General features: G+C 38.3%; 1 protein-coding gene across 1 annotated transcript; it reads left to right on the forward strand.

Annotated features, from left to right (window-relative positions):
* Window positions 1-4,018: 4,018 nt before the first annotated feature.
* Window positions 4,019-22,506, forward strand: miip (migration and invasion inhibitory protein). Its single transcript, XM_088938024.1, has 11 exons — window positions 4,019-4,217; window positions 5,389-5,716; window positions 7,142-7,352; window positions 7,841-8,070; window positions 11,002-11,104; window positions 12,475-12,586; window positions 13,788-13,861; window positions 15,272-15,398; window positions 18,819-18,915; window positions 19,534-19,659; window positions 22,010-22,506. Exons 2-11 carry the CDS (start codon window positions 5,426-5,428, stop codon window positions 22,157-22,159), a joined length of 1,521 nt encoding a protein of 506 aa, XP_088794150.1. The 5' UTR covers window positions 4,019-4,217; window positions 5,389-5,425; the 3' UTR covers window positions 22,160-22,506.
* Window positions 22,507-26,922: the final 4,416 nt, after the last annotated feature.

Here is a 26,922-nt window from a genome sequence, read left to right on the forward strand (position 1 = left end):
TTTCTAATACTAATGACCCCAAGAAGGCTCCGCGGTCCAAAAATTGTGTCTCTTTTCTTTTCAGCACGGAATAAACCTTTACTTTACGTATTACGTTGTCCACCCTTGATAGGATCTACTACGCTCTTAAGATCCTTTGAATTGATCTGAAAATGTCCAAATAAAAAAACATCCAGCTCCTTGCTTATCTAGCTCCCAGGAACGTGACGATTTGAGCGCTATGTGGACAGCACAAACACAATTGCATGGTACCATCATACACTAACATCTAATACAACAAACCAGTGAAAACTGGTTAAACTAATCAAGCCGGACAAGCGCTGAGTCAATGCTAATTAGAGGTGCCTGGCTTGCAGTATGGTAATCGCGCACAGTGCGCGTCTGACTTTCTCCGTACTGCTCGGCTCGGAGATAAAAATTATCGCATCCGACCACCTCGAGCTAGGCTCATTCTTGAGAGTAAAAAATGAATGTGAGCTGGCACGCTGAACGACGCTTTTGTAACTCTTTTTTTTTTGCACTCAGAGGTATCAAGACAAATTACCGTAAAGGACGCAGTCTAGATTGAACTGGTGGGGGTCGGGTGTCCCGTTCTGCCAATGAAATATTAGTTATTAGTGACTAGGAGATACACAAACTGGCTGACTGATAGGAATAAAGCCGGCTACTATCATTCTGGCTCCTACAATACACACCAGAAATCGTAAAACACCATACAAATCCATATCTTGGATTTTCTGTGTCGTTTTAGAACTATTCCAAATACACTTTTCCATAGCTGAGTAACTGTTTTCTTAGTTCTTGAAATTTTATCTCGTGTTCCAAGACGGTTCAAGGTTTAGTTGCGTCAGTCGTGACACAAACTACATTAGCAAAGAAAGCGCTTTTACCCCCAATTATTGGTTTGGTTTTGTTGTCTCGTGGCGTCTGGGAATTGGCTGCAGCAATATTTAAACGCAGTCTATAGGAATATAGCCTGTGACAACACAGTCATCCAGGTGACAGTCGCCTTTGATCCGCAGGTCACCTAGTTCAATTCTCACCCGTAGCCGTGCATAGTCGCATATTACAGGGGGCTTTTTAAAAACATAATAATAATGGTAGCCGAATTGAGACACATTTCAGAATTGTTAAAAATTCATACATAGGTCTTTGGGGGGGAATTCCATTTGATTTTTTGTTAACGAGCAATGTAAAAACACGCAAGACGTTCAAAAGCTGAAAGCTGAGTTGAAAGACGAGGGAAAGAGGAAAAATGGCAGCTGCCAGCGCACTAGGAACTTTACAAAAAGAAATCGCTTCTAAGCAGCATCGGTACAATTCTGAGAAAGCTGAAGAGAAAAGGAAAATTATTTGTCCCGTCTGAAAGCGGATTTCACTTTGCATTTTTAAAAGCTATAGTTCATGGTTTGTAGAGCGGATTTTTATTAATCCTTACTGTACCTTGTTGAATTGCAAATTCATTATTAATAAAATAATAATGCAACTACAAAATTAATATTAATGTGTTTCAATGTATCGTATGCACCCGCATTTTCTTTCTAGTCTTTCTTGTTACAGTTACAGCAATTGTTTTCAAATAGCTTGTGCCCTTTTCTTATTTAACTTGTCATCAGAATTGTCCACACTTACACTGTACGTCGTAACTTAATACAGCGTTTCCATTGTTGCAGTAATTTAAGACTGCATAGTACAAGCACCTCGAAACAAATGTTTAAAATTCAAAATTTACCTTTTTTTCCAAAGGGAAGCAATCATAAGACGCTTAGTTTTCTCTTCTTTTTTTATTTCATGCCGGCGTTTTGCATGACATCGAAAAGACTCTCAAGATTTTAACATTCCGAGAAAGACACATGAACTACACGTTTCATTTTAACTTGATCTCTTTAAAAGAGGAAAGAGGCGGATCAGCTTCACTGTAACTACATGTGCCGTGTTGCCGGAGCAACAATAAACACTCTGGGACAAGGATTGGAAAGCCCTCTTTAAATGTGCTTAGCTGTCCCTTAAATTAAACAAGTTCAACTATAATTTATTTACATTACCTAATACCTCTCCCACACACCACAACAACATTATTCTAAGGAAAGTGTAATTTTTAGCGTCTTCATAATAAATCCCATTGTTCTCATTAACTCAGCTTCATTCATTTTAATAGATAAAAAATATAAAATGAATACATTCTGTGGTGATGCTAAACTTCAGCAGCAGTTGAGTGTACCAGAGGGCTAACCTACTGGATAGATCCATTATTAAAAACAAAAATGGTCCAAAAATGGCAATTTATCAAAAATACGTAATAGTCCTGATACTGATCTTGTATTTATAATGAGTTTCTGGGCCTGTAATTGCCATCATGAGCAATATAACCATGTATTCATTCATGCATCATACATGTTACAGGGCCTGGCTATTTTACTTAAGGTTAATTTACATTTTGACACATCAGCAGTATCTAGAAACATATTTCTAACTCCACTGTAGGGCTTTCACAGGGAAGAGGCCTGGCAAATCCACACCCTAACAAGGGCAATGGTGGTTAGAAAAATACTGTAGGCACACTGTGTCAATGAAACACCCTGTGACACATTTCCATAGCTTATAGGCAGAACAATTAATTATTTTTAACTGGTTTGAATATACAGCAGCTAAATGTGCTTCCAGCATGGGCTTTCCTGCTGAACGGCTGTACTGTGAACATTTGACTATACTTGAGACACCAGTTAGGTAGGTTTTGCAGTGTTGTCCTATCCTTTGATGCTTACTTAAGATTTGTTTGTATTTGGTGTGAGAAGGGTCTGCTCCCTGTGTCAATGGTTAGCTATCATTCTTGTGATTATTCTACTTCTTAATAGGCTAGTACTAAGGCATTTCGGAATTAGCCTTTACTCCTTTGCAGCACAGAAACAGTGAATTAATTCCATTAATCGGCTTTGATGTTAAGAAAGTTAATTGCTGAAGGTTAAGAAGGCATACCTTGTATATCAGCACTTTGCCCTCTGAATGGCTTCTGTAACATGTCTGTATTGCTAAATGCTTGACAAGATGTTTTTAATGATTAGAATTGATCATTCTGTATCGTTTAATTTATATGAACCCATATTCATTGCTTAAAACAGAATGCATACCGGCGATATTTGAATGTGTTTTCTGTGTTTAGTACAACACCATTCCTTCATGACATTAAAACCATAATGTACAATAGTTCAGGTGGGTAGCTGTGTCAGCATGTGCAGGCTGCAAAGGAACAAGTAATACGTTTATTCCAGGCTGAAAAGAGAAGAAAGAAAACACAACGTTTTGGCCGTGGAGCCTTCTTCAGGTGTTATAATGTACAATAGGCTGGCCCAGGTCACATGTATTAAAATAAAGTTTAGTTTGTCACATTCTCAGTCCTTTCTTTGTTACCTGTTTGACCCGTGACAGTTAAGCTAACGATCAGCTCTATTAGGTCATCATGAGAACAGGCGGAAGAGTGGAATGAAAACGTGCAGAAACCTCAGCCCCATGGGACTGGAACTGTGCAATCTCAATTTGCAGGGCCAGGAGATTTCAAAGAGCAATGTCCACATTAGGACGTGTTGGTTGAAGGCCTTTTTCTGCCCTACAGCATGAAACTCTTCGACTGAACACTTGGCAGGCTTGTACTATACAAAAAAGGAAACTGTACTAGCTCGTAGTAAAAAAAGCAAACCCTTTTTTTTATTAGCTTATTAGCTCGACTGTAGTAGTCGGGGAAGGTTCGACATTTGATGGGCTGTTTCGACAATCTTCGTTCTCTGAAAAGGTATGGACAGCCCTCGTTGGTGCTGAGAGGCACAGAGCAGTCCCTTACTTTGGAAGAATCGACAGACCCCTTGCTTGGTTCCTGCTACACTAATTTGGATAACGTTAGTGACAAGGCACTTCTCCTTTGCTGAGAATGTCTGCAAACCAACCTATAGATTAGGGATCATTTTTCTTTAAGTGGCCCTTTAAATGAAGGCCAGGAGGGTTGTGTTGGTGCATTCTGGGTAACGAATAGCTAGCCAATCGACAGAGCCGGAAGGTGTCCAAACTGTAATGGAGGTAAAAAGTAAACTCTTCGTTTGCGAATATATGAAAAGGAGAAATCTTAAAGAGACTATAGAAAAGTAGGACTGTGTTGCGAGTCAAGAAAAGATAAGCAAATACACTCTTAGTCTGGCGGATGTACAGAAGAATTTGGGTGTTGGAAGGTAAGAACCGAAATGCCAAGATTAAACAGAAGCCCACGCTTAGGGTTTCTATGGTTACAGCTTGCAAAACCTTAAATGCGGTGTAAATGTATTTGCAAAAACAAATTTACACGAATGGTAAGCAACAGGCATCAATTATTATCGAAGCTTGTTACTTTGTAGCGTAGTTAATGTGCCATTAAACGGATATATTAGCTGCGCACGGTGTCACAGCATGATTAGCATCGATCCTGGTATGAAAGAATGATGTGAAACCCCTCGAGCACTTATGTGTTTATTTTATACAGTTGTCACCTGTATTTTGGGTTTTTTTTTTCTCGAAGTCGTAAACTTTCTTAAATAAGTTTAATTTTGCATGTTGCTTCCGGGATGCCGAAAACGGTACAGTTTAATGATAGTAAACAGAGTCGCCCGATATTTCTCTGAAAATTCCCCTGCGTTAAATAAACCGATGGTTTTTTCCCCCATGAGTAAAGATTGGGGACTTTTGAATTGTCAAGTCGACAACACGGTCAGAAAGCATTAAGTTAAAAGGGAAGTAAGAAGCAAATTACAAAAGGAATACAATTTGATTTTTTTACAATGAAAAACAGTTTCACATTTTCCCCTCTTCCCGGTTCGTTTCTGTTAAGTAATAAGGCAAAGTCCCCCCTCCCGAATGGGTAATAACCATAAAATGCTAGATGTCGTTTTCCTGGTTTTACCATAATACGGCCAGTCGTCATTTCACGTGCCTCGTACGACATTTTATGACTCAGAGGACCTTAACGACCATTGCATTCAGAGCAGGAGAAAAATCCCCAAGCATAGACAGTGTGTCACTTTTTCCTTTTAAACGTGAATACAGGCTTTCGAAAATCAACCCGAAAGCCTGTATTTATTAATAGCATTTATGTAGATTAAAATACGAAAGTACGATTAAAGTACTAAGGTTTTGATGCATGTTTTAGACAGGAGTGATCCTTCTTTACATTATGTTCACGTCTTGTCTGAACAGTTATACTGGCAGCCCAGCCAGTATGTGCAGATGTGCAGTAAACTGCGTGTCCACCGTCGTGGCCCCTTACAACTGAACAGAACTGCTCTTTATTCAATAATAAATGCACCAAAATTCGAAGTCTTCAAATGGATACAAATTTAAACAAGTTAATTTGTGTTTTTTTTCTTCCAGTTTTCTCAGATGGACAGATCCTGCCTCCAAAAGTGCAATGTCCTCATTTGAGCAGTTGGAGGCGCTGCGGCTTCAAAACAAAGACCAGTTGCAGAAGCTGAGGGAGAGAGGGGAGAGACTGAAGGGGCTGAGATGTAGGGACGCCCAGGTTTCCACAGCAACGGAGATCACGCAGTCAGGGCCTAAGGTTAAGGGGGGCTCTGTTGCCTCAGCCGCAGCCAGGACTGCGAGTGTTCCCATAGCAACATTGGAGAACTCAACTGGATCAGAAGGCACAGACAACCTGGTTAGCACAGCAGCAGACTACAGCGGTTGCAGTTTGAAGAAGGTAACAGGGTTTGCTTTTTTTCTGTCCAAAGTTCATTCCAAGCTCACTTTGCTTTTAGGTTTGTGACTTGACACCGCAACACCTAAGATTACCGTGAGGTGAGGTTTTGTTTTCTCTGTTTAAAATGTGAAACAAATCACAGTTCACATATAATACCACTGTCCCTGGTATGGTTTAAAAATAGGCCTCATATTTTTTAACTTCAAAACTACAACTTTAAAACCCCCCAGAACTCATTACATTAAATTTAGTTGGTAAGTTTTTTTTTCTCTCCATTTGCCGGCATTGAGATAGTTTGGGTTTTCTTCCCTAAGGATTTAGTAACAGTTTGGTACAGAACACGCTTGACATTTGTGCTTGCTTTGACGATTGCAAGAAGCATCTTCATTTTTTCGAAGAACGGAAATGGTCAGATAAATTCACCAGAAACTGTATGGGACAATGAGATTTCCGATGCACTGGCATCCCATCCAGGATGTATCCTGCCTTGTTCCCTTTGCTTGCTGAGACAGGTCTCTGCAGCCCTGTCTTGGATAAAGAGGTTAGAAGATGAACAGATGGATGATTTTAAAGTCCATTGTGGCATTTTCAGCATTGTCATAAGAAATGGAACTATATAAGCATAATTTGCAAACACTACATTTCCATGCTAGTAAAAAAGCCACGCAAACTGGTCCTCGGGTCAGAGCTCGTCCTGTTGTCTAAGCCTCAAGCAACCTCCGGCTCTGAATGGGACACTGGTCCATCACAGTGCCTACCCCAAAAATGCTCATTCCCTTTCATTCAGCTGGGTAAACCGGAGCAGTTGAGCCCTGCAACAGGGGCTTGAACCCGCAATGAAACCACTTATGAGTCCAGAGATGTACCCATAATGCTCAGCTCTACTTCATTTCTTTGGAACACCTCATATGTACATGTAGTTCCTTAGGCAGGTTTTCTATAAAGCTGGTTTTTAATTTCTACATGCGTTTTGTATTTAAACTAGTCTAATTTAAATAAAACAATACGTTTGCGTGTTTGTTAGAAAGGGTATTGATGTGAGCCAGTTGAGAGGGTTTTGTAATTACAGATGTTTCACCTATCAGCGTGAAACATTTTTGACTGGTTTTCCAATGTACAGATGAACGAAAACAAAACCTTCTTCTTTGATAAGTTAGGATTGTTTACAGAAAGCCTAAGTGAGTTTCTTGTTTTCAGTCTGCTTGTGGAACTTTCAAAAAACATGTCTGAGAAGACATGACATGAAAGCAGGATATGCTGTCCTTCATTAAATATTTATCATACTTTATTAATATTCCAAATATGTGTTTTCTGATTTGTTCCTTGTAGTCTTTGTATTGTCTAGTATTGTGTGCTATTTATGGCATTAAAGTTTGAGCAGTTTACCGGAGTGCTTTCTTACAAGAAGGTCATGCTTCCTCAAAGGACGCTCAGACACAGGACATGGAACCTACAGTGCACACAAGTCCTGCTGCGCCTATGGTGACCCTCACTGCTGGCCAGCTGGGCCAAGCCCGTGCAGCGCTGTGCAGGCCCAGAGCTCAGAACAGAGAGCTGCTATATGGAACAGATAGGGCTGATGCTGTCCTTGTTAGAGCTGAAGAATCCCAAGCCAAGCCCACAGCACACCTTCAAGGTAAGAGCCTCAGGGTTGTCACCTCATGTGGAGGTGTTTTCCTTTCAACTTTAAAATTGTATTCGTTATCAAAAGGCATATCTCCCTGTGCCATCTTATTCTGCAGTGGGGAGCTCAGCCTGAAATTGAGCAATAAAGATAACGGATAACGTTCATGTGAAAGAAGGTATACCATGTGTGACTTAATTAATCATCATGATAAAGCACTAGCAGGGTGTTCTTTGGTGGGTTGAGAAACATGTTAAAAGTTGCTTGTTTTGCTCAAAGCAAATATACATTTTGAGTAGGTTATCACTTAGAAGTGAAAGTGTAGATGGAACGTCACAACACCAAAAGATTCTAAGTACTTGAACACTTTCATTGGGAGGATGGTTTTTTTAACTTTCTGAAACACTGTCTTTTCAGTTGATGTATGTCACAGATAATATTACAAATATCTTTCTCTGCGAAATAGGAATTAATTGTGGCTTCTCCCACCCAATACACAGAAGAGGCAGCCTCCGTGTCCGGTAAACTTTGTAAGACGTCCACCCCATCCTGTGAGAGGGTCTCCAAGTGGAGACAGGGAACCCACTTCGGACAGAGATCTCACCTGGAGCCAGTCCTGTATGCCAAACACTTGCTGGATCAGGGCAATGACCGCCACAGAGCAGCTCTCAAGCAGGATGCCAAGAGACCCAAACCCATTCTACTTACACCACACCAGGAGAGACCCCGGGTAAGAGGAAAAGCAGGGAGAGAGAGAGAGACAGAGGAGGATGAGAGAGAGGCTGAAGCAGAGATGGTTAACTGGTAATGGAGGTATATAGTGCTGTACATGCATAAGGGCATACATATGGAAGGCAACATGTTTGCATAGCATTTAATACTTCTTTTCATTGTTATAGTTGTCTTTTGAGAAAATCTGTTGCTCGCACAAAAAATTGCTCTAATCGACTGCTGTTCCATGGAATTGGTGTCAGTGAATCTAAGGTTGGTGGGTGGCTAGATGGCACTATTTCACCAGTGAGAGAATGTTAGGAAGACTGCAGAAATTGTCAGCAGATTCAGGCCTTGGCAGACCAATTCAAGAAACATTCCAGTTTACTTAGTATAAGCTTTTTTGTGCTTAGAGTATTACCCACAGTAAATTCAGTAGGTCTTGCATTATTAAAGTGATTAAATCTATTGGAACTTCAGTGCAAATTGGATTTACTGTTAATGGAATGTTTTGTAAAGCATACTTATTGTTCAAGGATGTTTGTATGGGGGTAACTGTAAAAGAATCTAAAGATCATGGTGCCAATTATAATATTAATTAGCTTGGCAACTAGCTATTAAATGCAAGGATAGATTTTGTGCAGAAAAACATGGCTGCTTTTTTGGCATTGTGACAGATCCTCCTTTGTTGGTAGCATAGCAGGGGGAACCTGCACATAAAACTATCCCTTTATATGAGCAGTGAGGTGGTATACAGAACAACCTTGCTGTTCCAAACCCTGTTTTTGGCCGTATAAGTGTATGCATAACATCCCGTTTGTTAGAAAGTGTGTAGCAGTGGAAAATACTATCCTCTCGATCCTGTTTAGGCTAAAACGACCCATCTTCTGTTTACCAGCTGGCTGGCACATCAGCAATCGAGTTTGCTTGATCTTTCCCTGCTCTCTATAACCATGTACCTTATCCTAGAGCCTCTGCAATTAACCACACTCAGACAACCCTGTTCTGTCTCTCCCTCAAAACTGGCTGTCATTACTCAGTCCCTCTCTGGATTGCTGCAGGAATCGTCCCCATTCCAAGTTTGTTCTCTTGAGTTCTCACTACCACACCTGGCAAAGAAGGTCTGACTCATCTCTGTCCTTCAGGAGTGTTCACTCACTGAATCATTCGCTCAGGTGATGCCAGTCTCCTGATGTCATCGTGAGAAATGCAGCCTTTTCTTGTATCCTGTGATGGCTTGACCCCCTTATCTGACCCCCCCAGATCCAGCTGCCCAGTTACTGGCACACATTTTAAATAAACTGCTGGTTTGCAAATGTGCTAGTACTTTAAAGGGGATTGCATGTGCAGTCTTCACCTTTCTGTTATTTTTTTATCACACATTTCTAAACAAAAACAGAATGCCAATTTTATAGGTCCTTGTTAGTCAAACCTCTAAAAATTTTTTTCATTGGTTTCTAGATTACAGCTCCTGATGTATATTAAACGTTTGATAATGAAGCATAATGTCTTTATGTGACCACAGGTGTTTTTTCAGTAACTCTGAACAAGATAACTGCAGCTATCTGAAAGGATATTGCAAAGTCAACCTATCTGTTCGTGTTATCAAGGGACTATCCCATCTTTTATACTATTTCACGTAAAGGTCATTTATTTTATTTTTTTATTGGATTTATTTGATCTCTAAGCAAAATATGTAAATTCTGCTCCAGATAACAATCATGTTAACACTTACAGTGGATATAAAAAGTCTACACACCCTTATTGAAATTACAGGTTTTTTTGTGATGTAAAGCCAGAAATCAAGATGAATCATGTCAGACATTTTTCCATCTTTAATATGACCTTGCAACCAACAAAATTGTGTTGTAGGTTTTTTTAATTTAAATTATTTTTCCTAATAATTACCTATTTGTTTCTCTCTTGAATTTTGCTGGTTGCAAGGTCATTAAAGATGGAAAAATGTCTGTCATGATTTGAAGCCAGAAATCAAGATAAATCATGACAGACATGATTTAATGACCTTGCAACCAGCAAAATTCAAGAGAGAAACAAATAGGTAATTATTAGGAAAAATAATTTAAATTAAAAAAACCTACAACACAATTTTGTTGGTTGCAAGGTCACATTAAAGATGGAAAAATGTCTGACATGATTCATCTTGATTTCTGGCTTTACATCACAAAAAAACCTGTAATTTCAATAAGGGTGTGTAGACTTTTTATATTCACTGTAGGAACACTTCACCGGAGGCAGAACTGTTAGTGCTGTTAACGTTGGGTAAGAAAGTCCTCAGTTCAATTCAGAATATTTTGTTCATCCCCAGGGAGGCAATTTAAGGAGCAAGCAGTGTGATGTTCAACAAATTCCACATAAAACGTGTAGAAAACGTTATCACAACATTTCTAAGAAAAAATAATAATAACAGCAAAAGGTCCATATAATGATTATGAAAGTAACAAATTGCACATGCTTTGTAAAGAGTCATAAAATAATACTGCACTTGCAATATTGGCTCTTCTACTTTGTGTGTGACTGGAATACACTTCAGGAATAATCTTAACATCTGTGTTGTCAGTTTCAGTAATGCTTTAATTTTGCTGTGTCCATGGAAAGATATCTGCCATTAGCAGTTGAATGCAGTAGTGCTAAAAAACACCTTAAGAAATACTGAAGATCTAAAATGCCACACAACGTTCAGTCTTTTGTTAAATTTTGTGTTTCAAAAGTGACAAATATTCTAAAACACACAAAATACCACTGACATTAAAAAAAAAGCTTGGAAAGATTAAAAACCAAAAGTGTCAGAAAAGTGTCCAATAAGCTCTGTGGAATGGCATTATAACTTCCACAAAGTACTAGTACAGCACACTAGTGGAAAAAAGCAAAATAGTAGAGCTCAAATCATCATATTGCTCTGGTGAGTATGTGGTCTTTGTTGTCATTACAGAAGGAGGGCGGTCATGTGACATTCCATTCAGTGGATGAAGAGCACACTTTGAGCACTGAAGGGTTGTCCATGCAACCACTGCTGGGTTATGACTGGATAGCTGGTAAGAAGTTCTTCTTAACAGCTTAGGTGGTAAATTAGCAGATCTTTAAGTGGGTGTTCTATGAATTTGAATGACATTGAATTTCATTTTCCATATTTTTTGTGACTTGTGTTACTGTATGTGCCACTATTCTGAAATGTACATTTGTATCATGTTTATTGTTACAGTGAAAGATTTGTGGTGTGGCACTGAAATAATATACTAATATACTGGATATTGTGAGGAAAATAGAACTGTTGGCAGAAAGACTTGTAGCTGAAAGAATATGCTAGTTTATAAGCAAATAATATAGCTAGTTTTGGTTTTTTTGAACAAAGCTTGATTGTTCTGCTGATTAAGTAGGTCCATATATCTAGGATAGCTTTGTAAATCATTCCATTTATTTGTTGTAACTTTGTAACTTGGAAGACCAGTGTTGATATCTATGCTAGAAAACACTAGAGCAGGGCTTCCCAATTCCTGTCCTGGTGACTTCGGTGCTGGCTGGTTTGATTCCAGCTGGATTCTTTCTTGAATGAAATATTGTGGTGATGTACCACTACTCTGAGAAGTACATTTGAATCACTTTTCTTTTTACAGGGAAAGAAGAATACCATGTCTTTTTTGTCCATTTTTACATACTTGTGGTGTGGCTTTGAAACTTTATTTCTTTTCCTACTTTGAAAAGTCTCTTTAAAAACTGTTCATGCAAAACCGTTCAAAGAAATGGTTCGCTTGTATGTTAAAAACCAAGGGAAGAATAAACACCAGAAATCACATGGAAATTGTGATAATTGGCAAAAATACATTCTAGCCTTAAAAATATGCCATTAACTAAACTTTCAACTATCTAAACGCCTGATTGTTATGCTAATTGTATAGATTAACATATACGCAGGCCCATACATCTAGGATAGCTTTGTACATCCTTACCTTTCTTTGTTGTGATTTGGAACACCTGTTGTGATGGCTATGGTAGAGAACAACAGAGCTGGGTTTCCCAATTCTGGATCCTACTCTCTTGACTTCAGTGCCTGTGGGCTGTTATTCCAGTTGGATTTTGTCTTGGTTTCTCATTTTAATACTTAAACTAAATATTCAGGCATTTAGACATTTGTAATTTTCAGTCGCTGAAAAGGTGCAGCTTTTGTGTTATGCACACTTGAAGTTCACTTGAAATCTTTAGCCATTTAAGAGCTGAAAACAATATAGTAACTGAAAACTGATAAATGAAACAATTTATTCTACAAAGGGGTCTATTATGTAACAGGATTGTACACTGGTATGAAACCAGCAGCCACTGGGGTCACCAGAACTGGGAAGCCCTGCACGAGAGGTTATATAGGTTAATTACAGCTTTCTTAACACCGTGATACCTTCTTGTCCCCCAGGTCTGCTGGATGCAGAGAGTTCCCTGACAGAGCGCTCCGAACAGTATTTTGCTGAACTCAGGAACTTCCGTCAGGTCAACAGGGATGATTGTGTTCACAGCCTGTACATGGAGTAAGAACACTTTTTATTTGTACTCTCTGACAAATGACTGAATAGATGCTTGTATTTTTTGTTTTCCAACTCCAAATAAACTCAAAGTAATTGAGCTTTTGGATACATCAAGCATAGTAACCTCCGAGCAACAGCCCGGTAACTTGGCTAAACTCCTAGTTTTACCTTCTGGTTTTGTCTTTCTGAAATTTGTCTGAACAAGATCTTGCAACATTTGGAATTCTAATGAATTTAGGATTTATCTTGAAATACAACTCCCATATTTATCAGCCCAACTTTATGCTAAGAAAATTGCAAAATGTGCATTACAAGTGAAAATATAAATATTACTAAAACCTTAAGCATTCTTGCCTTTTTCCAAGTAAAAGGTTTTAATACATTTAAAGACTCTGTAGAGACTGTATGGAAAATAGACCTGGCTTAGGTGCATCATATGAAATGTCACAAATTTGATGGTGAGTTGAAAATCAGAGTACCTGTATTGTAACACAAAGAAAATGTTTGCATATGCTATAGCATTTTCTTTGAGACTATATGTATATTTTCGTTCAGCTCTTTGCCTTGACTTACAGAACACACTTCAATTTACATGTGGTAAGGCATGATTTAGGAAGGAGTACATTGATATGCTGATTCCTTAAATATAGACCCTGGGTGTATTATAGTCTCACATTACAATTTTATTTTATTGGTGCATTATCACACACATTCATGGGCTTGGGAATTAGCTGACATACCTTGCAGTTTTCGTCATGTCAGATGCCTAATGACTCACTTCCTACATCTGGAATCTGAGTAAAACCAAGATCTTTTAAATTGGTAACTACTGGGGATGTAAAATGAGAGTTTAAAAAAGTTGAGCTGGGGGAAGGTGTGGGTAGTGGATTATGGGGAAACTGTTTTTAAATTGGTTCAGACCAGAACTTCTTATCTTCTTCCCTATATATATTTTAAGAAAAAGCGCTACTTCTGTTACAGTCAAGGAAGCAAAGCATTTCTGATAAAGCAAGAGCATGGTATGGAGCTTTAAAAGGCTTTCTCTATGACTGTATGTGAGCTGTCTATAAGGAATATTTTCTTCCTTAGCCGTGGGGTTGTCCTGTGAAGACTGAGAAGAATGACAAATGTGGGGTGAATCAGTTTCCACTGAGGTGACATGCATTGAAATGGCACCCCTGTCTGTGTGATTGTGTATTCACAGAGCAGAAGACACAGAGGTTTCCTCCCCAGCCAGACAAGAGCAGGAACTGGAGTATGCCCAGGACACGCACCAGTGTATGAGTTCTCGGCGGGTGTATGTGTGTGTCACAGGGAGTTGAATCCGCTGGTCAAGCTGAAGTTCACTTCAGGCCACATTGTAGTTTTATGCGTCATACCGTCATTCCACTTTTGCAAGACACTGCAGGATTGTGCTGGCTCTATTGTGAAAGAAAACCACATTGTTACCTTGATTTCTGGGCAAGACCAAGCTATGCCAGGGCATTGCAATTCCAAGATCCTTCTGTACCTGACATTAGCATGGTGTTGCACTAAGCGGTATCTGTGAACCTGTTATCCTTACCAGAAACTAACATTTCCATGGGAGCATGAAAACTCTTAAAGCACCAATAGAAACATGGGAAACTTGACAACATTCAAAAGTAGCCAATCACATTAGCAGATATCTTGGTTCTGTAAAACTAGTGCATAAGAAAGAAATACTTCCCAGTACTGAAAAAAAAAGATTGTCTTTTGGACAAGATTGTCTTTTTCTCTAGTATCTTTGTTAAAGTTGCACATCATCACTAAAACAAAACATGGTTTAAAATCTCCATTGAGGAGCTTTTGAGATTATATGCGTTATGGTTATGGGGATATGCATCACCTCATTTCTGCTATACACATAATCTTACTGTATTTGTGGAGACTTTAACCACTGCAGTTCTCATAATGTGCTAGCATAGTACGGAAATATAATTTCCGAAAATGTCATAAAAGACTGTCAGCAGGTCCAAGAGCAAGTGTATTAATCACTGTGAAATTATGAATATTTTACAAAGGCCCAACAAAAAATCTGAGTTAGAGAGGATGGGGAAAAAAGCACTGCACAGTAATGCAGTCCTGTGTTGGGGAAAATTGTGTACATTAGATCCAGTATATATTATAAAATAAAAGTACTTACAATTGAAAACGATTTTCTCTGTGTGCTGTATTCACACGTTTCTGAGGTAATACAACATGGTTTTGCGTAAAAAAACAATACGTTTTTGTTTTTACGATACCTACACGATTTTGATTTTATTTTACAAATAGGAAGGGAAATGGATTGCAGCATTTTTTGTTCAAGAGAAGTCCCAACAGGGAGGCTAGAACTCTCAACAGAGCAGTGACAAGTCACCCAGGGTGGAGAATGAGAGGACCTAAAGCATCCCATTTTACAAAATAACTCAATGACATTTGCAGTGTCACTGAAGGGGAACCCCTCCCCCCAGTCATAACCTCATCATTTGTAATCACCACACCCCTTCCTTTGCTGGGCATGATGTCATCACCATCATCAAATGTTTCAGTTATCTAACTGGAGCTATATGTCAGCTGAGCATTCCCTAAAAAGTAGCTAGTTGGATTGTGCATGTGTGAATATGGTCAAGTTAGCTGTGATATGGCTCGCTGATGGGCTTTAAAGTGCCTCACTCTCTCATCCAGGTGTGCACTGCTACCGAATCAACAGCCGCCTCTTCCCTGTCGCGCTGGAACCCCAGGCTGCCTGTCCAGTGTGCAAGAAGCCCCAATCCCAGGGCCCACACACTATTGCAGAGCCAGCTTTCATCAGGTATGTTCAACCTCCCTCTCAGTTTAACTGCTTAATTTCAAAACCTGTCCTTGGATTACGGTTTCTTGTTTCTACACAGTTGCCATCAAATATTGGTTTTGGGATTTGCAGTAAGATTGGTCAATGTTTATATGACTATATGTATTATACAGTCTACAGCTAGATGAAAATTCGCTAAGTAGATGTGCTGAGAGACAAATGGTTTCCTCTGAAGCCAGTACAGTTCATTATGGGGTGAAGTAAAAACTGCACTTAAAATATTTATTCTTTTAGTTTTAGGTTTTTAATGGTTGACCTCTGTAAAATGAATGGTTGTTAAACCACATGTTATCTGTGTACACACAGAGGCTCACGATTACTAATAAAACAATAAACCAGGCTGTTTCAGTTTTAAAGCTGGATTTTTGTATATTGATCCAGTTATTGTATGCATGTGTTTGGACAAAGGTACGACTAAGCAGGGAAAAAAAGGTGGGAAATGACACAAATCTTCCAGAATCCTAATTTCTAAATCTAGGTGTATTTTTTGGTTTTGGAAAACAGGTTGTAAAATTAAAACAACCTAAAAGATTTATGGATTTGTTCCTGAATGTTCAGTTACCTTGTAAATACATTGAAATGAAATGCTGTGAATTTAATCCTTAACTGGCAGTTTTACAGTGCTCATAGGATCTTCTACAAGTCACCTTGATTGCCACTGGGTTTTACAGGAGGTTGAATACAGAAGCAAAAAACTCAGCACCACATTATCATGGTGGAGATCAGAGAATTGTTTCCAGATCTAATCTAAAAGGGTTACTCTAACAACTGCAGTGACAGACTACATCCATAAGACACCAGTTTTGACTGTGGCTCTCTCATGAAGACGCTCAAAGCTAATTCGGTGGTGGCTTCTCCACCAGGAAAGAGAGATATGGAAGTTTTACCTAAAGTTTGGTTGGAAAAGTAGTTTGACAGGCCAACTTACACTCAATGGCAACAGTTGAGAATATTTAACAAAAACACTCGGGCATCATCAGGATACTTTGTTTCCAAGACCGCTGTTTAAATCTGAGCAGCAATTATTTGACTTCCAAGTCCACAAAAATTTGGTTGGATAAATCACAGTTTGAGCTTCTGGAATTCTCAGCTGGCATACAATGAGCACAGAAATGTATGATGTTGAAAACTATTTTGTGAAGAATGGAGAAGGATCCATTCTGCTTTAGAGTTCATTTGTATCCTCTGATCCTGACATCTTAGTTAGAACAGAGGAACAGATTACAAAGTTTATCGGGATATTTTTACTAAGTCCTGCAGCATTCTGTCATGAAACTTAAACATAGTCACATATGGACTTTACAGTACGATAATAAAGAGGTATGCATCAAACATAATGACCAAAAGAGTAAGAGAACCTGCAGTTTGTGATAATCAATCAAGGTGCCTAGTAGATGATTTATGGAATGAATTAAAAACAGAACAGTTTATACTGCTTTTAACAACAGAGGTGCTACTGTATATAAATAAAGTATATTTTCATGTTACACATATCAAGTTGGATTTAGTACAAACTATAGTCTGTAAAAAAAAATCAATACTGACTGCTGTGGCATGGGTGATATTGAATGTCATGAGTTTAGCAATATATACAACAGTTTTGGCAGATGTATGACTTTCAATATTGTATGTATAAATAGAAAAAGCCTTGAGCTTCTGATTTATTTCTGTCAGAAACTACTGAATGAACACCTGGGTTTTCATGCTAGATCAGCTGTTAGTTACAGTTCATTGGGGGGGCATAATTAAATTTGGTAGCCACTTTATATAGGAATAAATACAAGTTTTAAAGAATTTCCTTGGGGGGAAAAAAGTCGGGAAAGTTAAAATCATTTGAGAAGAATGTTCTGGGTACATGAATCATTTGACTACATTTTCAGTAACCCTTTCCTTCCCAGGAATGCTTTAAAAAAATAATAATAGTAGGTGTCTGGAGGAGCAAAAACCTTATGAAACTTATATAGCAAATAAATTAGCTGTTTTCTGACAATGCTTCCCAGAACCTGCAGTTCTATAGCATCTCAAAGGTAGAGACATATTCACAATGTATATTATACTGAGGTCAACATAATATTGTTGAAAAACCTGCTTAACACTATACCAAATACTAGAAAAGTACTTCACATCCTTCATTTGTACAATATTATACAATGTAAGATAACAGAGACAAAAACAAGCTTTAAATGTTTTCTCTCCTACAAGTAACATGGTAACAATCTTGCACTTTCACAAATACTATTTCCTCTCCACAGAAAAGATGCATTGTTTCAGTTTCTTGGAGCTTAGTGTAAACTCGGTAAAACCAAGACGTAAACTCTCACTTCAACCTCAAAAAAAAAATTGTTACACTTTTTCAATTAAATAACTGAAACCAAATCCAACTTGATAAGAATGTGTAATATGAAAATACTTTATTTATATAGCACCCTTTGTTGCTAAAAGCAGCTCAAAGCATTTTATAAAGATAATATGTTAGAAAGAGATTTTAAAATTAGATGAAGGAAATTTAAATTTTAAGTAGCAAAACAGACAAGAATTGTTCAATCTAATCATTAAAAGAAATGAAACATTAAAAGTACAGTCAATTTAAAGTAAGTTTCAAGTTTTCAGAGACAGAAGAAACATGACAATTACAGTTCTTACAATGGACTGCATCAATATTTACACAGGTTGGGGATTTGTGTTCATGTGAAATGTCCCAGTATTGATTCTTGTCTTGCTAATTGGCCCCTCTCCTTTTTCCACCTGCCTTCTCTGCTGGTAATAAATCGTGTGACGACAACATGGGATTTGGGATTCAGGTGAGTACGTTTTTTTGGATGTCTTATTTGTAAGGTCTCCTGGAGTCACCACACTAGTACTCTTTTCCCTACAACCATGATGATTGAAACTGCAGGTAAAGGTTATTTACACTAATACTGGCTCTTGCACATTTACAGTTCTGTTTCCACCACCCAAAATTAGCCAGATTTCATGAGAAATGCTAAAAATAGTTTGCTGAATTTAAAAGCTTGTTGTGTTTTCTGTTGAATGACTCTTTTGTGTGGGTGAAAATCAACTTATGACGGTAAGTGGTTCCTTGTTTATTTAAATCCTCTACTGAAGGCATTGAGAGTTTCAGGAAAGCGGGTCATTTTCAGGACATTGTGTCTGGTTGCCTGTACATGTTTTAAAAGATTCATTCATTTTCATTATTGTCTCTTCGTTGCAGTTAGTTTGTTTTTGTGTACTAATTTCCCTATCCTGTATTGCCTTTGTCTTTTTTTATACTTTGAAATCAAATATGTCTCCTGAATCAACTTAAGTGAGTCTTTATTCTTCCTCTCAGTATATCCTCACTCTGTCCTCATATGACCTTCTGTAATTGCTCTCTCTCTGTAGGGTCAGCCTCCCTCGCTCCTCGCTGCTCCCAGCATACCAGTACAAAGCTCATCGGCGCTGCAGCTTTGACCCCTCTGACAGTCTGGGGCTTCCCTCTGTGAGTATGAAATTAGAAACGGGGGGATGAGCTTGTGTCCACTGGCTTTGTTTTTCAAGTGCATTACCAACCGTAAACTCATTCGTAAACCTTGCTGCACAGTTTCACTATTGACCTTATATTTGCACAATTACTGTGCCACATCCTAAGTGCTTCCTGCAAACGCTTTGAACTTCATCAATGGTAACTGTTGACTTTGGGAATCAGGCAGTTTTCAAAGCATGATGTATTTTTTCTCATTTCCTTCTTTCCAGAGTATCTCCACCTATTTCCTTTTCCTTACAGTAACTGAAACTATGATGGCTATTACCTGGAATTATCTGCTGACACCTGAGAGTGAAGTTTCTTTTAATCACTGACAAAAAGCTCTCATAATCTTAACCTCCATTTTTGGAGTGTATGAAAACCTTAGAGGGTTCATCTGGCAAGGAGGCTGCCACGGAAAGTGCTGCCTCCCATCTGGAACCAGGATAGCACTGAAATCTCTTATTAGAGGACGCATTGTGTGGCTCTGATGTTGGAGGCGCCCATGAGCTGCTGAGCTGTGAGTAGGGGTAGAGCTGCGTTCATCAGAAAAGCATCTTGGGTGATGGTGTCCCCACGTTTATTTTTCTGCAGCACTGTCTAGCTGGCTGGTCCAGCACAGCGCTTCCTGCAGCTGAAAAGGTGAACGGTCTGGACCTGCGGAGCTCTCTTGACACAGCAGCATCTGCAGACAACCCTTTAACAAAGCCCCCTGTCAAGGTTGGTATCCTGTTAACGTAGCACAACATTGTGTAGCATCTGGAATTGCAAGCAAGTTAAGTCATGGGAGCAATCTGAGGAGGGTGTAGGTGCCCTTTTCACAAACTTGGTATTTAAGCCATTGTGCACTTACTGTAAGTAAGCAGTATTGTTAGATTGTGAGTCTGTTGTTCTGCTGTTGGCTAATTTGTGACTGACAGTAGCACTAAATACTTTAAGGTGCACTATCCTTCTTTAGACTATTTTAGAAATTGTTAGTTTTGGGAATTCGTTGAAAACCTGTGATAATTTCCAAGGTGCCATTCCTTCCGCCGTTCCATATAATATATTTTGCTATGACACTACATCATTTATAAAAGTGAAAAAATGTCAAGAATGGCACAAAAGAGGATTTGGGAAATCCAGTGAAAGATGACAGTTGTGATGCCTGACTAATATTTTTAAATCCTTCCCAATCATCACCTAAGTTATTAAAATGTACTGATTTACATGTTTAAGAAGGATATATGTATAATAAAAACATGATATGCCTATAGAAAATGTTAGTAGAACTCATAACACTTTGTGCCCCTCGTTATCTCCTTACTATAAAATAATATTGTGTCACAAATGCCTGTCTTGCGAAATTTCAAACTGCTTTTGGGCAAGCACTGTTTAGTGAAGTTTGCAGGTAACATCTGGTGAAATGTATACAGATTCAGAAAATAGTGTACACAGGTAGAAAACAAGATCCTCTGGATTAAAAAGGCTAGCTGGCATGTGGCCTGTGTCATCCACAATCCAAGCCATTTTGTTTTTTCAAAGTATTGCTTGAAATTTAATCAGAATGTGGCTAAAACAACTTATGTTGGGGGAAAAAAAAACTTTAACCAGCAAAATCCAAATGTGGCAGGCATGATCCCTGGGACATGAGAATTCACAAAAAAAGTATTTTTTCCCACAAATTGAAGATGGAAAAACCTACAGTATCCATGTGTAAAACAAGATGGACATAATATTAGAAACATTACTTTCTTTCCAGCTAATATCGTTAAGATCTCCATGGCACGATACTGCTGGCAGTTGCAGTTTATTTTTTCTCATTAGGCAAAACTCGAAGCTATGTGCAGGTGGTAAGCACTGCTGTTAACGGTTAACTTGGTCTGAATCAAGCTTTCAGTCTTGTTTAGTGTTGATGTAAATTAGAGAACATTAACTTGCATTTACATTCCAGTTCCCATTGTTCTACGGGGGTCCAGAGTAAGCTTGACATTCTGGTTCTTCAATTTCCACTCCTTCAAAAATAACTAAAAGATCATTTTAGATCTTCTGTAGGTCACAGTGGAGAGGTGAAATATTAAACTAGGAATTGTGTGCTGGGGAGCAAGAAACATTTTACAACGCTATAACATTATTTTTTCAGCTAGCAGTTTAACCTGATTAAACATTTTATGGTACTTTTTGTGCACTCCTGAGAAGCCTCTTGTGAGCTGTCTCCATTTTCAGATGTTTTTAGGAATACGTGGAAAATCAGCGGGAATAAAGCATGAATTACTCAAAAATAAAAGCTCTTTCCCTTTAAAAAGAGTAAAGCGATCATTGGCATCTGTCCACAGACATCTGTAATGCATGTAATGCAGCCCAAGGCTGATGGTTGAGTTCAGTGGCCTTTCAGTGTTCCATAACCTTTCCTCTGCTTATGACATTTTTGACAGCAAAATAGAGATAGTATCAGTCTGGTTACATTGGTGGAAGTTGAAAATGTCATCGAAGCAATTCGCTTCGAAGTTTCAGAATAAAAAAAACAAAAATGTATGTAAGATATTTCCATGGCCTTTTACCGAAACCCAAGACAGCATCTTACGGGCCCTACTGTACTCTGACTTCTTTCTGCACTGTGCCATCTTCCGCTACCTTGTAAACACAAAAGAATGAGAGCATTGTTCAGTTTTCGTTCCTTCGCTGAGTTTTGCATCTGCTCTGCTCAATATTTGCTCAATTTGTAATGATCTGCCTTTATGGAAACAACGTCTGTACTGAGTCATAAAGAATAAGGGCCTGCAGGTATGCTCTTCTGATGTGCCTCAACCTCTCAGTGAGAAAAACCCATGGGACTTTGGAAAAGACAATCTGTATATAATATAATTATACCATTTCTTCATTGGTAATGGAGTTTGCTGTAAGGAAATCCTAGTGTCTATTTTGAAATAGCAAAGCAAAATCGCCATGCTTCTAGTAACGTATCAGCTCTCTCTGTCTCCTCATCTGGATCTGCCATGGTTGTATGATGAGCCATCTTGCACTGCATGTGCAATGCAGTGCAGGACAGGTGCACTGAGACGTGATCACTGACTGCATCTTGTTTTTTCAGGAGTTCTTGATGTCAAGAGTGACAGGCTGCCAGCGCTCGGACGAGCTGCTCAATCTGTCCCGCTTGGCCCGTTACCACTTCATGCGTCTGAATCAGAACCAGGGCTTCACCCAGAGCAAAGGGCCCAGTCATTCCTACCCTGTGTTCTGACCTCATCACACAGACCCACCTCAACTGACCAGACTGCATGGCTTCCATATCCTCAGAGATAGGAAAAACGCTGTCATGCCCCATCAGGTTTTTAAAAAGTAGTAGATGTATGTAATTATTATTCTTTACTCCTGATATTATTCAGTCTCCTCTTGAAAACGTGTGGATGATGAAGTCGAATTTTGTTTAATTTTCTTATCTGCCAAGTCCTTCGCTGTGTTTCTAGGGACTACAGTGGCAAGCTGTGCCCGAGTTATTTTAATAATAAACATGGACTGCAATGATAACATTGAGAACGCCATAGAGAATTATTGTATTAAGAAAAATAAATCGATACTGAAATTGAACTTTTAATATATTTTGTTAAATGACTGTATACTACCTGCCAGTTATTTATTGCAGTAGTTAATGACCGTATGCTTACTGTAAGCACATCAGGGCAGAACATTCCATACAGCCATGCAGTGGGAGTTTGTGGGAGTTTCGGAGTGGCTCAGACAGCAAAGCTGTTTCTTTGAAGGAAAAATTTAGCTTTATGATCCAGACATAATGAGTTTGAATCTGGGGCTAATGAGCCACTGCTGTGAGGAAATCCCCATGCAGTGGCCTTAAAGTGGCTGAGTCCTGCCAGGCTAGGGTGTGCATTGTTTGGACAGCTATCTCTTCGTTTTCTGGCAGGAAAAAATGTAAATATTTAAAATCTATTGTCATTTATGAAATTAGTCAGGCACAACCATTGCCAATATCTACTAGATTTTATGCCCCAGAAACACACTATAAATTCTCTGGTGCTTGCCAGTGATGTCAGTGCTTTCTGTAATGTCCTGTTGTTCCTTATGAGAACATGTCCTCATGGGCAAATCTGTGTGTGTATATCAAACATTGAACTTCACTCTTCTTAAGAGGAATTATTTAATTGAGAATTTAATAAAGGATCCTGAAGCCTGCGTTCAGAAAGATTTGAAATGTGGATACATTTTCAGTATCCAAAGTAGCTGACACTAGTTCTGCTACACATTGATGATGAGTCTATTCAGCAAGATACTCTTGATGTATTTCAGGTTTAATTGTCACATTTTTATGTCTTTGTCTAATGAGTGTAAAGCACAAAGAAAGTCAAAGAATATAAGAACCTTAAAAGGACCTATTTTTGTTTCGTATTGGACATGCTCTTTATAGGCAGTCTTTATGACAATGCATCAAGATCTGCATCATGTCATATAGTTTGCAGTCTCTGACAGGACTACAGTAGAGGTGGAATATCTGGGCTGTACTGCACTAACAATAGAAGCTCAAAAGTATATTTGAACATTGACCTTGTATGATCCTGGTCATACACTGTGTTCATTCTCAAGCACAGTGTGAGAATCTAAGTCCACAGTGTGTGTAGACATCCTTTCTCTGTGCTTTTTTAGATTACCAAAATGAACATGACAGGTTTTGTGCATCAGGTAATATGGAACTACATGTATAAAATTATTCAGCCACTGTAATCGCCAATATTCACTAGATTTTATCCCCCAGGAACACTATAAATGCTCCAGTATTTTCCATTGATATCAGTGCTTTCTCCGTGGGGAATATGTTGCTCTTGAACCAATTCTTATAGTATGTGTATCAAAGTGTATTGCTTAGCAGTGCCACATGCGCAGTACAGCTTGCACAAGTTCAACTTTCTTTGAAATATGGAGCACATTTGGAATACAGTACATTTATTTTTCTTTCAAGGTTTGCATACCAGAATTTAAATCAAAAATGAAAAACCCTGCCAATGGAATTTTCCATTGAATACTGAAAGAGATTCTTATACTATTTATTTTTTCACTTACACTGTTGAAGGTTATTTGTGCTTGTTGAAGTTTGCTTCAAGGGGTTCATTTTCTACTGAGCTATCAACTCACCTTTGACTATTAATAACTGGAAATAGTAAGGTATTAGTGGGCCATTGTGGCTTTGAGTTGTCATTGTCCCTAATGTTCCTCCACTTCAGAGATGAAGGGCTATAAATGAAAAGAAGGTATTTATCAATTCATTCTGACCAGGAAAGTTATGGAGTGGTAATGAGAATCGTAAAGTTCACAGCGTGCTGTGCTCTCTCTGTCTTCTGCATGTTAGTCTTTACATAACTGCTTTTGAGTTTCTGATAAATGAAGTACTGCACCAGCTAATATGCAAACTCATTTGTGCATTCTTGGTCATAACGACAGTGCTGTTTCTTTAACATGAAGATAATCTTTCAGTCTGACGCTCTGAGAATGACTGGCCTTGCTGTTTCAGTATGAGCAAAGTCATTTCTGAAGCCGGCCTGTTATAACCATTACCAGGAAATTAGCACTTTGGATTTGGCCTTGTTTTTAAGTTTCGATTAGAAATCCTTTTAGGTCAAGCCACTGATGCTATAGCTTCAGAAACATTAAATTATTATGCTTAGAACAATGTACGTTTTCGGGAAACTGTCTTCTGGACAGTTTACAAATGCTTAAGGTAATCTATCTTCAGGCATCCATGATATTTAGTTTGACACCTACACTGTAGGGATTCTCCTTAAACAAATCCAGTCACATTTCATTAAGGTATTGTCTGGTGCTTGATTATGGTATGGTAAATACTGTTTTGTTGGATTGATTTTGAAATTGATCATTGTACTGACAATCATACAAATTTGACAAGTTCCTTCACTTTATCACCACTTGATGTAAAAGTGCTATCTCAGACCTGAGAACAGACTTCCTGTTTCCTTTTGCACTTTTTATGCTGTTCACCTTCTCAATGATCAGGAAGCAATCTAGTTAAGCAGCCCCATAACATAAAGGAAAGTTTACTCTTTACTCTTTCATTATGCAGTGACATTATCGTTAGGCATAGAGAAAAGAATTAGTAGATCTGGCTAGAGAAGTCTACAAACATTTCATTTCTGCAGGTTCAAGGGGGAGTCCTGCTCATGAGAGCATTATGTTGAAAAAGGGAAAACATGCTTACTGTAGCTGAAATTTCCAAACTGATAGCCTGTTCCAACTACTTCAACTCTTATTTTGTTGCTACTATATTGCGGTCAATTAAAAATTAATTAATGGTTTGCTTTATTATCAGGAAAGGAGCTCCAGCAGTCCAGTATTATTTGTATATACAGTGCTTTGCAAAAGTAGTTACCCCCTTTAAATAATGTCCCATTGTGTTGAATTACAAATTATGTATTTGCATTTTCTACAGTTGATTTTTTAAATCAAAACTTAAATGTTCAAACTGAACACTGTTATGGGTCAACAGATAAATGTCACCAAAAGCTGCATAGAAAAATAAAAAACTAAAATACAGTATGTGGGTTGCTTATGCATTAACCATGAGTTAATATTTGACGCATGCATCTTTGGCAGCAATTACATCTGCGAGTGTCTAAGTCTCTACCACCTCTAAACAATGGGATGGTATAATTTTGCCCGGTCTTTTTTGCGAACATGCTTAGGTTCTGTCAGGTTGGTTAGGTATCATTAATGGACAGCAGTTTTCAAGTCATGCCACAAATGTACCCGATTCAAGTCAGGCATTAACTAGGCTACTTGAGGACATTCACTTACTTCTTGTTCAGCTACTCCAGTGTAGATTTGACCTTGTGCTTTGAGTCAATGGCTTTCTAAAAGTTGAATTGCCACTAGACTCTTGGATCTTTAGCAGACTAAAGCAGCCTCCAAGATTGGATTGTATTTTACTCCAGCCTCATAACATAATGCTGACACCACCTATCCAGACAGTTTTTGTATTTTTTTTTTACTGGGCAATGCACAGTGTTGGGTATGCACTAGGTATAAGGCTTTGCATTTAGATTTAGACCAAAAGATTCAAATTTTGTCTTTTTTTACCACAATCGGTATTGTATGGTGTGTGCAAACTCCATGCTCCACAAAGACAGGTCTTTCTATTTTGAGTTCATCAACATCTATTATTGCACATGCTGACAGAACCTATTACATGAATTATCTGACTTGTCATAGTCCTTCTGTGAACTTTAGATATCCCATAGCAAAGCTGGCAAATACTTATGCAATCCACATAATTTTTATTTTGATTTTTCTTTGTAGTTTTTGTAGACATTTAAATTATTTCACATATAAATGTCTTTTAGCACTTCAAGTCTGATTGAAAATATCAATTTACAAAATTGTAATTGCAACTTTTCTGTTCTGTAAAGAATGTCCACAAAGTCCAAACACTTGTGCACAAGTAAATTTTATATTTAACTCCTGAATTGTAGCATATGCATAAAGCATTGTCGATTTTGAATGACAGACACTGGTGAACACCCACCAATCAATCACAGCTCAGAGCACCGGACTGTTGCTTCTCTCTCAATTGTGTACGTGGTATGTTTTGTATTGTCAGAATGGCCATCTAATCTTTGAAACACTGCCATCCAATGCAAAATTGTAGACAGAATGATAGAATAATGGATATTGGAACTGAGGAATTCAATACTTGTCATACAATCATATAAGTAGGGGCTTACACCTTAGGCAGTGACTATGAATATTACATGCAAATAATAATGACATTATTGGAAAATGTGGTCTTGATATTTTCCAACGAGCTCTGAACACCTACCTGTCTGTTACTGTGCCTGAGTATTATATAGACTTTATGGGTGTACAGGGTGATGTCAAAGTCTCAGAAGGCTGACCTCATCAATCCCAAAAGGGTGCATAAAGATTACATCATACCAGTAGGAATTGTGCCTCCCAAAATCTATTAAACCCTTTAGTATTCAACTG

Source organism: Atractosteus spatula, chromosome 20 (assembly GCF_055471065.1).
Source record: "Atractosteus spatula isolate fAtrSpa1 chromosome 20, fAtrSpa1.hap1, whole genome shotgun sequence".
In the NCBI taxonomy this organism is placed as follows: Eukaryota; Metazoa; Chordata; class Actinopteri; order Semionotiformes; family Lepisosteidae; genus Atractosteus; species Atractosteus spatula.